General features: G+C 45.6%; 1 protein-coding gene across 1 annotated transcript in view; it reads left to right on the forward strand.

Moving 5' to 3' along the window:
- The first annotated feature begins 958 nt into the window (after positions 1-958).
- The window catches only part of XIRP2 (xin actin binding repeat containing 2), a 51,752-nt gene continuing 39,932 nt past the window's right edge, over positions 959-12,778 (forward strand). Inside the window, exon 1 of the mRNA XM_082261104.1 lies at positions 959-1,080. Coding sequence (XP_082117230.1) covers positions 997-1,080 — 84 coding nt within the window. The 5' untranslated portion in view covers positions 959-996. The remainder of the gene's footprint in view (positions 1,081-12,778) is intronic.

The raw sequence follows: 12,778 nt of genomic DNA on the forward strand, positions 1-12,778 counted from the left end.
TACTGACCTCTGAACTCTGCTTCACTTACTACTGACCTCTGAATTCCACATCACTTACTATTGACCTCTGAACTATGCTTCACTTACTACCGACCCTTGAGTCACTTCTGAGCTCTGCGTCACTAACTACAGATTTCAGAGTTCAGTAGTAAGTGACTCCCTCTCTCTCCCCTCTGCACTGCTTACCTGTGTTCTCCTTCTTCCTGAGCTTTTCATATTACTCAGGATCCTGCATCTCCAGCTCCCCCCCACCTTTTCCAATTCACTGGTCCTGTAGGTGGAGCTAAATTGCAGCTACGAATTGCCCTGCCTTATAGACCTGGGTATAGGGGAAGGGAAGTGGGGGTTAGAGCTAGGGTTGCAGTATTTCTTTGTCTCCCCTACAGCTGCGCTTGTCACAGGCAGCTACGGGAGAAACGCAGTTTGTTTATGTCCGTGAGGGGGCGGGCACTAAAGGACAGAACGAAGAATAGGGGGCGGTGCTATGATTGACTGTGATTGGCTTATAGACCCGTCCCCACCAGCTCGTCGGCCAGAACATGTTCCACCTTTGGGACCTGGCAGTTGGGAGTTGTGCACCTGGGTTAATTAGGGTGTGCTCGGTCACACCCAGCACACCCCGTGTGCACTCCTATGGAATAACAACATGTACCAGGATCACAAAATATTTATTTAGCAAGCTCAGAAGACTGCTTGTAAGTGAGAAGGTCTTGCAATTGAGGGCACAAAACAGTGAATGCAAAGTTAATCTAAAGTGGATCCATCTGCCTCTTATTCAGCCAATGCTATAGTTACAAATTGACAATCAACTATTAGGAACAAATGTGTATCCTTTAGCACAGGCATTGCTGAAGCTACCAATATAAAATAAATTCCACGTACATATTACTTGGTGATTTGTAAGTTTCCTGACATCTTCTTACTTTGCGATTTCTCCTTTATCTTCAGGTGCTGGAGGAGGCGGAAGCTTGCGTGGTACCTGGTGGCCTGGCAACCATGAAGAAACACTTTGAAACATCAGACAGTGCATCTTCTCACAGCGCCGTCTCTCAGTATCAGTATCAGCATAGATCTGTAAAGGTAAGGAAATAGCGAAAGCCTTCCAGCCTGTAGAAAATTCCAAGAATAGACAATTGTGTCTTTTATTCTCTTGGACCAAAGATCATTTTAAATTTCCTTAAATTATCATTATAGCTCATCTCCAGGGACACTCTCACTATCCCACACACTACCCCACCTACATCTAATGAATTGCTACAGGGCAGAAAAAAAAACAGGAATCCTAAAATAATAACCCTCATTTGTTTGTGAAAGGGTCTTTTTTTATGGTGTCTATGTCACCGCTTGAGTGATCTAAACACTTTCTTTTGGGTATCCAGCAGTAGGGTCCTCCAAGGTTCCGAACCTGCAGAGAAGTAATGACACTGGAACAAAATCTGTCATGGAAAAAAAGATAATTAACATACTTTCCTCTGCTATTTTGCATTCCCAGGATCTCATCAAAATCTGGGGGAAATGTATGTATATTAATTAACTTTTTTACTCCCATGGGTTTATTTATTTTGTTTATTGCAGTGTTTTAGCAAAGGGGAAGACTCTTACTAAATAGGGATATCTTGCTTGGTCCACATTAGGCCTCTTTCACACTTTTGCAATCAATTTTTTTGCCACGATTTTGCCGCAATTTTGACTGGGCTTGAATCAATGCCTATGTCTATGGACCTTAAAACGCATTAAAATCGGCCCAAAGTAGTGCAGGGACTACTTTGAAATTGTTGCGACTTGAAGTTATATAGATATGAAGGGTACTCATTGGAAATCATGGAGTATAACTTATCATGTGACTTTGCAGTCCCAAGTCGGAGGGCAAGTCGCACAAGTGTGAAATTGGCCTTAATCAGATAGTAGAAAATGAGCATATTTTGACAAACATGAGTCCCAGTTGGCTCCAGTTTGGTTTCCAAATTGCTGTCTTCAGAGGGTTCAAAGGTAAATGTGTACAATCGTATTTGAACTAAGATTCACTTTATAAGCAACAAAGCATAATTAACCTGTGTTTGACTTTGAATACATTTTTTTTTTGATAACCAGAATCTTTAATCATTGTGACAGACTTCCACAAGCACTTTATGCTGCATCCTTTCAAAAGTTCCAGAATTATCATAAATGCATCTCTTTACCACACAATTAGCATTTTTCATTATGTGCTGTATATAGGTACTCTGATGAGCTTTATTACAAGACTGTTCACATATTCTAGAATCATTCTCTCTCTCTCTCTCCTTCTCTCTCCCCCTACTATTTAGAAAGATGCATGATAATGAAGCATTAAGCTAAAAAAAAAAAAAAAAAAAAGAACAGTAAGCGCAACAACATTTATTTGCTGCATAATATATCTCTATGTAGCATCTATACATTTTAATGAATGGAAGGATTCTTATAAAAGACAATCCTTTAGAATAGAGTACCGCTCTTCATATTGTCTGTGGGGCTCTTTTTCGGGTTTGTCTGTTACAGATTCATAGCTGCGAATGGTTAGAAAAAGGTTGAGTTAATTTTAAAAAGTCATTGCTACATCAAACAAGACAGAAACAAGCCCCCAGATTCCCACAGATTGATTATTCAGATTTATATTGTGCATGTATTTGAAGTGACCATATAGTGAATTCAACAGTATAACCAGTGTGTTCACATACACTATATTACCAAAATTATTGGGATGCCTGCCTTTGCATGCGCATGAACTTTAATGGCATCCCAGTCTTAGTCTGTAGGGTTCATTTCTGAGTTGGCAATAACAGCTTCAAATTTTCTGGAAAGGCTGTCCACAGGTTTAGGAGTGTGTCTATGGGAGTGTTTGACCATTCTTCCAGAAGTACATTTGTGGGGTCAGGGACTGATTTGGAGGAGTAGGCCTGACACAGCCTCCGCTCTAATTCTTCCCAAATGTGTTCTGTCGGGTTGAGGTCAGCACTCTATGCAGGCCAGTCAAGTTCCTCCCCCCCAAACTCTCTCATCCATGTCTTTATGGACCTTGCTTTGTGCATTGGTGTGCAGTCATGTTGGAAAAGGAAGGGGCCATCCCCAAACTGTTTCCACAAATTTGGGAGCTTTAAATTGTCCAAAATTTCTTGGTATGCTGACGCCTTAAAAGTTCCCTTCACTGGAACTAAGCGGCCAAGCCCAACCTCTGAAAAACAACTCCACACCATAATCCCCCCTCCACCAAATGATTTGGACCAGTGCACAAAGCAAGGTCCATAAAGACATGGATAAGCGAGTTTGAGGTGGAGGAACTTGACTGGCCTGCACAGAGTCCTAAACCCAACCCGATAGAACACTAGATGACACTGACATCACCAGTGACACTAACACAGTAATCAATGCTAATAATGTACACTGCCAACGTACTAATGAAACTGGCAGGGAAGGAGTTAGCATTTAGGGGCAATAAAGAGGTTACCTGTGTACCTAACACTGTTAAGTGTCTGTACTGTGTGCTGTTTTACTAAGCAACGTGCGGGTTTTACTCCCTGCTTTGCAGGGAGAAAAAAACGCACATTGCTGCTGTCTCTAGAGAGTCCTGTTTTTTTTACCAACACCGGGCACTCTTCTGTCATTCGCTCAGCCGATCAGCAGGTGCCAGCCATAAATCGTTGGCCGGGACTCACTGATCAGCTTGTGCTGTAGCGACTGATGTATAGTTATGCGATTCTGCACAGCCAAGTCACCCTATAGCAGTAGACCTACAGAAGGCAGTCGGCAAGTCGTTAAAAATGTTTATATATCCAAAATTGATTAAGATTATAATTCCATAATGTCCCTACTTGATTCTCCTTTGTTCAAAAAAAGTATAAAAGAGTTTAGTACAATTCAGGTTTGCATTTGTATGCCTCTTGACTCCATTAATACAGTTCTTTTGCATGTGACAAAGGTCTGGTATGGTAAAGGAAAAATCGCGACAGATCCGTTTTTCTGGTGGATGTGAGAGATGTCACATTGGCAGTCTGGCCTTTATCTGTCTCCTTAATAGATTCTTCTGTAGCACCCTACAAATAGGTGCTAGGTAAAACTATAGTGGGCCTTGTCTGCCTAACAGCAGGGCTGTGATTTATCTAGTCAGGGTGTCATGGCTTCCAGATGTGCCTGCTGAGGGGAGAAGTATCCCCACTGGCTCCTGTTAGAGGCTTCTCATAGGGCAGCGTCTGAAGCCCAATCAGGGGGCACATACCAGCTTGTAACTACCCCAGAAGGCAGATTATGCTGCAAGGGATTCTGGGAGTGGGTATAAATTTGGGGGGAAGTGCGTGGCAAGGTGTCTTTGGTGGGAGCAGAGTCCCAGGAAGGAGAGTGCGGCTGTCTCTCCTCCTGTCTGAGGAAGGGGGATGTCTCAGGGTGTCGCCTGAGAATCCAGAGAGTGCTGAGTTGAGCTGAGGGGGATCCGGTGTGCCGAGAGCCTGCAGAGAGAGAGAGGGGTCCAGTCCCAGGAAAGCCTACACAGGTCGTGAGTACTGCGGATTGCCCCTGGGGGTCTGCCTAGAGTCAGAGGGGACCACTCCGGAAGAGGTTCGGGGATCCAAGGTCAGCTAGCAGGAAAGGGGGTACCTAGGTTGAGGACCCTGAAGTATAAAGGGGGTACATAGTCAGTGGACCCTGAAGATTTCAAGGAGCAAAGGAGGCACTTGCAGTCTGGACCCTAAATTGCATTGCGTGTGCCAGTTACAGTGTTAGCTATTTGGAGTTCTACAAAATACTACCTCAAGCTGTGCCAGGCGGGGGAAAGTATTCAAAGACTTACACAGTGAAGCAGTGTCAGGAGTTCTACAGTTCTCAGTCTTGGATCTACTGGACTATAGATCGGGGATTCAACACTTCCTCTGTTTTACAGAGTGTTCTCAGAGTCAGAGTGTTGGCTGGTGCTGGCTAGCGTCAAGGAAGCGCCAATGGGCATTTTTCCAGGATCAAAGTCCCAATTGTAATTAGTTCAAGCCTAAAGAAGTATCCCACTCATTCCCTTCTCCCATCCCCTTAATTCATAATAAAGAAGCAAAGGAGATTGGCCCGCGGGACTTTAGATGAGGTAATAGGGACTCAAAAGAGTACCGAATACTCTGTGTGGTAGCGGTGAACCGCATCTGACCCAGGAGCTGAAGGGTCCCGGTAGGATGCAAACCAGAGAGGGGGGTCCATGGTAGGTGGGTGGTGAGTATGGAGTAGAGAAATGCACCTTCTAAACCTGTCATATATATGAGTAAAGTAGTAAGAGCGTAGCATAATGCTACAAATTGTAGTGGAAATAACCAAGTAGGTATTAGGTAGGAAGGGCTGGTGTTATGTGGTGAAGGTAGAAGGGATCACAATTGAGTGAAGGAAGGAGTAAACTGAAAAGGAAAACAGAGTACATAAAACACCAAGTGGATATGTGATGGGAACGAAATAGTAGGTAGCAGTGTACCATGGCCAGAAACCAAAAATATGAGAAGTGACAAAAGGTGAGATCGTGAGTAGATAGGTGCTGGCCCGGGGAAAAGTGGGTACAAGGTGGGGGGTGTAGCCGTGAAGAGGGAAGCGGGGAAAATATCCCAGTGACCAACCTACCATGTTAATCCGAAGCTAGCAGCAAGCCTGGGACCCTAACGTCATGTAGCGGGTAATACACGGATCAGACAGAGCAAAGGCGTCTGTGATCTTGTGGAGGAGAGGAACGCTGGAGGCGGATCTCCCCGCCAAGCAGATGTAGGAGCACGTAGCAGCTCGGCGACGTCAGTGGTAACACTGGCGCACAGCGCTGGAGGTTCGGCATGACAAATTCATAATAAAAACCACAAACAAAGATGCCGGAGTTGTCACTGTTTCAGTTATCACACCTGGGGACTCAGTTCACATGGGCTGGAGAGGATTCCAGTAATAATGGCAGACCCACATCAGGCCACAGGCCTGGAAACCTTGCTACGCTTCAGAAAAGCATTAGACTAGCACAAGACAAAAATGTCATGGGGCCCCCCAAATTTTATTCCAGACCCTTCTGGTCTGGTAGAGATTTTAAGGGGGAACCCCGTGCAAAAATCACTTAACAAGTGTTGGAGTCCCCCCAAAAATCCATACCAGACCTATAGTCTGGCAGCCTGGCCCCCTTTCTTGAACCATACTGAGCCATATGTCCTCAACATGGGGAGTATGCCTTGCCAGGGGGAGTCCCTGCAAAACACCTTGTCCCGATGTTGATTAGGAAAAGGGAATCTTCCCCATGACCCTGACCTAGTGATTGTGAGGGTCTGTGGGCAGGGGGCTTACCTGAATTTGGAAGCTTTCTTTAACAATGAGGGAGCATCCAGATACTTCCTCCTCCCATGTTAACCCTACTTATTCACAAAAAAGAAAAAAAAAGAAAAATAAATAAAAAAACACACACACACACAGTGATGCATTTCCTCATCAACCACAATGCCCTACGCATGCTGGTACGCAGAAAGAAAAAGAACAACTGACATAATCTTCTCCTGACAACTGCTAACTTGCAAAAGACAACTCATTTTTGTGAATGATTAGGGGTACCACTGTATGTACCTCTGACTTATTCACATATGTATTTGGGTTCCCCTTACTGTTAAAGGGGACTTCCATATTCCAACCCCCACAACCATGAGGCCAGGGTTGTGTGGAAGAGATCCTTGTCCTCATCAACATGGGGACAAGGTGCTTTGCCAGGGCAGTTTCACCTTGGTATTGTTCAGAGGGGAAAGTACTCAGTCGTACCCTCCCCTTACTGGGCCTTTCAGGTTGCATGCTTGGAAAAGGGGCTGGTGTGGATTTTTGAGGGGGAACGTACGCTGTTTTTCCTTGATTTTTGTGTGCAGTTCAAACAAAATCTGTACCAGGCCTAAAGAGCTAATAATAAATTTGAAGGGGCCTCGTACAATTTTTTGTTTTTTTGCGAGGGGTCCTCCTTAAAATAAATACCAAATTTAAAGGTCCTGGTAAAAAATAATGAATGAAACCTCACATCATTTTTTTAAACTATTCCTTGGTGCTTTGTTTACATGGCCGGGGATTCCTAGCCAGCAAATGAATGGGGTCAAGTGACATCAATAGTTAATAAGGATGCGGCACCCACTGTTTCCTTATTCTTCCTTAACAACCATTGATAGTAGAGGAAAGAAGCTGTCATGTATAGCAGCAGTAGAAAAACAGTCTACTACATATACTATACTATATAAAGTCTGGTGTTTTCCATAGTACCTACCCCTTTCCTCATAGCCTATCAGAAACCATATATATATATAATGTATATATATATAGTTAGAACGTAAATTTATTCACTGTAGGGGTTGAAAGGAAAGAATATTTTTTTTTGGCACAAAGCAAGTAAGTCCTAAAAATGGATGCCCTAAACCAGAGCCCTAACTTTATAGAAAATGTCATAGCTCACATACTCAAATGTATTGATGAATAAGAAATTTCAAAAGAGATATTTGGCCTACTCATTCCGATGAAGTGTTTAACACTACTTCCGAACACCAGTCGGTGTCCAGCTTTCACATAAAATGACCCTTTCTTATTGAAGTTCTAAATTGACAGTGTATGGATTATAACTAGAGAGGAGGTTCAAGTTCAGGGAGATCTAGGCTATGCCACAAAAGTTAGATACTCATGCTGTATGGGCAAACTTAATGGCCTGTTCACCCACCCACCACAGTGAACCCGTGCATGAATATTTTTACTGATACCAATCAATGATAGCTTCTCGCTCAGGGCTGGGGCTGCTAGGACACTAGCTTGTTTTGGTTTTCAAGAAACCAATGACACATCCGAAGCTGCATTCAGCTGAATGTATACATTGGGGTCTGAGATGCTGGCTGATTATATTGACTAAATATGGCCATGTGGTTATATATGCCCGATGATGGCAACAAACATCCCCAGTCCCTTTTTGTACATTCAGCTGCCATCTGGGGAATCCCTCATCAGGAAATGAATGGGGCTGGGGATGAGTCACTGGTTGATAGGATGCAAGTGGCTGCCACTATTGTGGAACAATATTTTTTAGACATTTAGGGAGAAATTATTATTTTAATAATTTTAATCGTTGTGTATTGTGTGTGTTTGATTTACTATCTTACTTTTCTTGTGAATGAGTAACAAGGGGCTCATTCATGTAGGGAGAGGCTGGATATATGTGGACTTTACCCTCACACAAATCTCAATATCCACCGAGCCAGGGACGTGGGTCTGGCAAGGCACCCTCCCTATATTGAGTTGGTTCGGGGGGGCGGGGGCTGCACCTCCCCCTTTTTCAGATTGTACACTCAGGTAAGATCTGGTATTGATTTTGGTGGAGACCCCATGCTGTTTTTTTTTTGTGTGGGAGTTACAATCTATAATTCACCCTTATCCTGGATAAGGATTCTGTTTACAAATAGAATAAAGCAACAAGGAAATGTCATTTAACTGCAATTTGACCACTTAATGCGCGGTTTCTGTATCATGTGATTGTGATTGGCTCTCACAGTAGTCACATGATTGAGAGTCTGTGCTGCTGGTGCCTGATCAGAAGCAATGGCCGAGAGCTGTCAGTGACAACTATGTCAGTTTGCTGGGAGCACGCCCTCTGCATACAACATCAGGCCACTCTGGACATACAGTAAATGTGCAGCAACTGGAAGGTGAAGCCCACTTGCTGCATATATGTGGTCACCAAGGGGTCAAATTGCATTTGTTTTTGTGCAGGTTTACAGGCAATTCTAGGGCATTCCCCAAATATTTTTGCATTGGTTGTTTGACATTGTCTGTCCACATCCCCAATACTTGGACCAAGTATTTCTGTCTTAGGTCTCCAGAATCTCCCGTGATGCAGTGACCTGGCTCCTCAATTCCCCCCAAACATCAGCCTAAGCTTGATGAAAGGTAAAACAAAAGACACTTTATTCACAAACTCACTTCCAATATATACAGTCTCATGCGTTTGATTTCATTATCATATGCAAATGTAATTTTATACAGAACATAGTTAACATACCTTGGCCTTCTGGAAAGAGACAATAGATGAATGAGACTGCAACATTATCATAATTAATTCAACAAACAACAAGCCCAAAACATAGCCGAATACACATTTCTAGAAGTGTGAACACACTCCACCTCTAAACGGATGAAAGCAGAAGACATAGGCTATCAGACTGCCCGTCTCCATTTTCAACACACATTTTTATAACTTAAGTGTCAATTCACATCCCCCCAGTATACCAAAGCTGAGTCTTATGTCATTAGCATCTGTTTAGTCTCTCAATGTGTGGAGAAGTCCTCTGTTGCAACAGGCAGCTTTAGGCCTGTAACATTGATCCCAGTCTGAGTCTGTATCTTGGGGTGACATGGATTTGAGTCCAAAGCAACACTACTCCCATGGCCCTGCAGCATATACCCCCACACAGTGGTGCACTCCCCTACAAGCCAGGGCCCGTAGTTCATGGGCAGGAGGCTGGCCTCCACACTCCTCCAGTAGCCCGTAGCGAAAGTCCCAGCAAATGGGCATTCATCGCATATCTCCCCCCTCCTGGGGAGACTAACCAGACCCCAGACCTCCAACTGGTTTGGGTCTGTGTTAGTCTGGTGTCTTTTCCCAGACTGTGCCATGCTCCAGAGGGCCTCCTGCCCTACGTCCCAGTTGAAATATCCGGGGTCTTCCTGGGCAGGGCACAAGCTATAATCCACTCCAGAGGAATTCCATTGTTGCTGGAGGGGCAAAATCAGGGTGGCATGGGCCCCCATACTAGGGGGTTGGTGATCTTGGCCGATTGCCCAGCATCTCTGTAATCCAGGGGTGGAGGCAATGGCCCCATCCACCCCTTCCATGCCAAAAGCTGCATGGACTGGTGGGCAGATACCAGTGGGGTTCTGCCCGGTTGCCATCTCGTCCGCTGGGTAGGCACTCTGCTGCGGCAAGGGACTTACAATCGTCTCACCCGCTAATGCTGGCTGGTCCTGGGTAGTGGGCATGACCATCTCCACCCCCAGTGCTGTTGGCTGTTGCTGAGACGAGGGACCTACAATCGCCTCTTCCGCTAATGCTGGCTGGTCCTGGGTAGTGGGCACGACCATCTCCACCCCCGGTGCTGTTGGCTGCTGCTGGGACGAGAGACCTACAATCGCCTCTCCCAGTATCGCTGGCTGGTCATGGGTAGTGGGCACGACCATCTCCACCCCCAGTACTGTTGGCTGCTGGTGGGACGAGGGACCTACAATCGCCTCTCCGGCTAATGCTGGCTGGTCCTGGGTAGTGGGCACGACCATCTCCACCCCCAGTGCTGTCAAATGCTGCTGGGACGAGGGACCTACAATAGCCTCTCCCGGTACCGCTGGCTGGTCCTGGGTAGTGGGCACGACCATCTCCACCCCCAGTGCTATGGGCTGCTGCTGGACCAAGTCTAGGAGGTGTTAGTAGTCCTGTTCCAACCCAGACTTGATGATAACCAGGTAGATGAGGTCTAGTCTCAGTTCCAACAACAACTGGACTGGTAGCATCCTTCTCAAAATCATCATCCTCCTTCCACAGCAGGCCTGGGCCATCATAGCCCCCCCCCCCCCTCTGGTTGAATGCCTTCTACCAACCAAGGGTCTTGTTGGACTGCATACTACCATAGTGCCCGGTACGAGTCCTCCAGCATAATTTCTCTCTGGACCAGGCACTCAAGGTGCCTTTCCCACTGCGTCAAGGGTTGTTCTCCCAGGATAAACATCTGTTGGCTCACTTGTTCCTGCCAGCGTTGCACTGTGCTACCTCCATGGACTCCTGCCAGAGAGTTTTCTCCAGTTCCCCTTGTCCTTGCCTGACATATGGCCCTGTTCCTTCACCAGTATGTCTTGTAGTCTCCGCTGGAACTCCACCTCATATGGGGACACTGCCCGGGGATAGCTAGCTCCATCTCCTGAGTTCCTCCTTAGACCGAGATGCTGCTAGGCTCCTCACTGCATTCCTGGTTTGGGATCTATTCAGAGAAGAATCCCACCGCTTGCCACCGGTGTAACAAATCCCCAATACTTGGACCAAGTATTTCTGTCTTAGGTCTCCAGAATCTCCCGTGATGCAGTGACCTGGCCCCTCAATTCCACCCCAAACATCAGCCTAATCTTGATGAAGGGTAAAACAAAAGACACTACCAACTCACTTCCAATATATACAGTCTCGTGCGTTTGATTTCATTATCATATGCAAATGTAATTGTATACAGAACATAGTTAACATACCTTGGCCTTCTGGAAAGAGACAATAGGTGAATGAGACTGCAACATTATCATAATTAATTCAACAAACAACAAGCCCAAAACATAGCCGAATACACATTCCTAGAAGTATGAACACATTCCACCTCTAAATGGATGGAAGCAGAAGACATAGGCTATCAGACTGCCCGTCTCCATTTTCAACACACCTTATTATAACTTAAGTGTCAATTCACATCCCCCCAGTATACCAAAGCTGAGTCTTATGTCATTAGCATCTGTTTAGTCTCTCAATGTGTGGAGAAGTCCTCTGCTGCAACAGGCAGCTTTAGGCCTGTAACATTGATCCCAGTCTGAGTCTGTATCTTGGGGTGACATGGATTTGAGTCCAAATCAACACTTCTCCCATGGTCCTCCAGCATATACCCCCACACAGAGGTGCACTCCCCTACAAGCCATGGCCCGTAGTCCGTGGGCAGGAGCCTGGCCTCCACACTCCTCCAGTAGTCTATGTCGAACATCCCAGCAAATGGGCATTCGTCACACCCCAAATATTTTTGCATTGGTTGTTTGACATTGTCTGTCCTATTACTGTAGACTTAAAATGACTAATTTTCAGGATTCATCTCCCCTTAGATTTCAATGGGGTTTGAGGAAGATTCCCTGTTTCCAAACTTTATTTTATTGAACTCTGGCACATTTGGCTTATCACTATGAGGGATGAGCGTTCATGTGTTCGCTGAACACATGAACAAATGGGGTGCTTGGCGGGAAGTTCGCATGCCAATGAGTGCCCGATAATGCACTGCGCTGGTGTAGTGAATAAATTACTGATTGTCTGATGATTGGCCAAAGCATGCACATGACCTGTATTTTTTGGCCAATCACAGCACAATGTCTGTGATTGGCCAAAGGCACGGTGCCTTTAGCCAATCATAGGTTCAGGGGCTAAGTCCACACCCCACACTATATAAAGCTGCTGCTTATATGGCAGCCGTGTATAGTGTGTTAGGCGAGATAGGAGTGAGATTACTGTAGGCAGGTAGTTAGTGGATTGTGCCCCCCCTCCTGAACCATACCAGGCCACTTGCCCTCAACATGGTGGGTGGGGTGCTTTGTGGTGCCCCCCATAGCACCTTGTCCCCATGTTGAGAGGGACAAGGTCCTCTTCCTGGACAACCCTGGGCTGTGGTTGTCGGGGTCTGTGGGTGGGGGGGCTTATCAAAATCTGGAAGCCCCCTTTAACAAGGGGGCCCCCAAATCCCGCCCCCCCCATGTGAATGGATATCTGGTACCTACCCATTCAACAAAAAAGTGTACAAAAAAATAAAGACAAAAGCCAGTTTTTGACAAGTCCTTTATTAAGAAAATAAAAAAATAGTGTCCCCAATGTAAATCCATCATCAATCACGTCCCCCGCCGCACCCGGAAAATAGAAAAAAAAAATGCTCCCGTCTCTTCAGACGCCTACGGCATAATGAGCTGCTGGAGCTGTGACAGCTCTTTTATAGTAAAGGGGGGAGACACCAACGGGTGGCACCGCCCCTTCTGACGTGACGTC

The sequence above is a fragment of the Pelophylax lessonae genome (assembly GCF_965119305.1).
Source record: "Pelophylax lessonae genome assembly, chromosome: 6".
Lineage (NCBI taxonomy): Eukaryota > Metazoa > Chordata > Amphibia > Anura > Ranidae > Pelophylax > Pelophylax lessonae.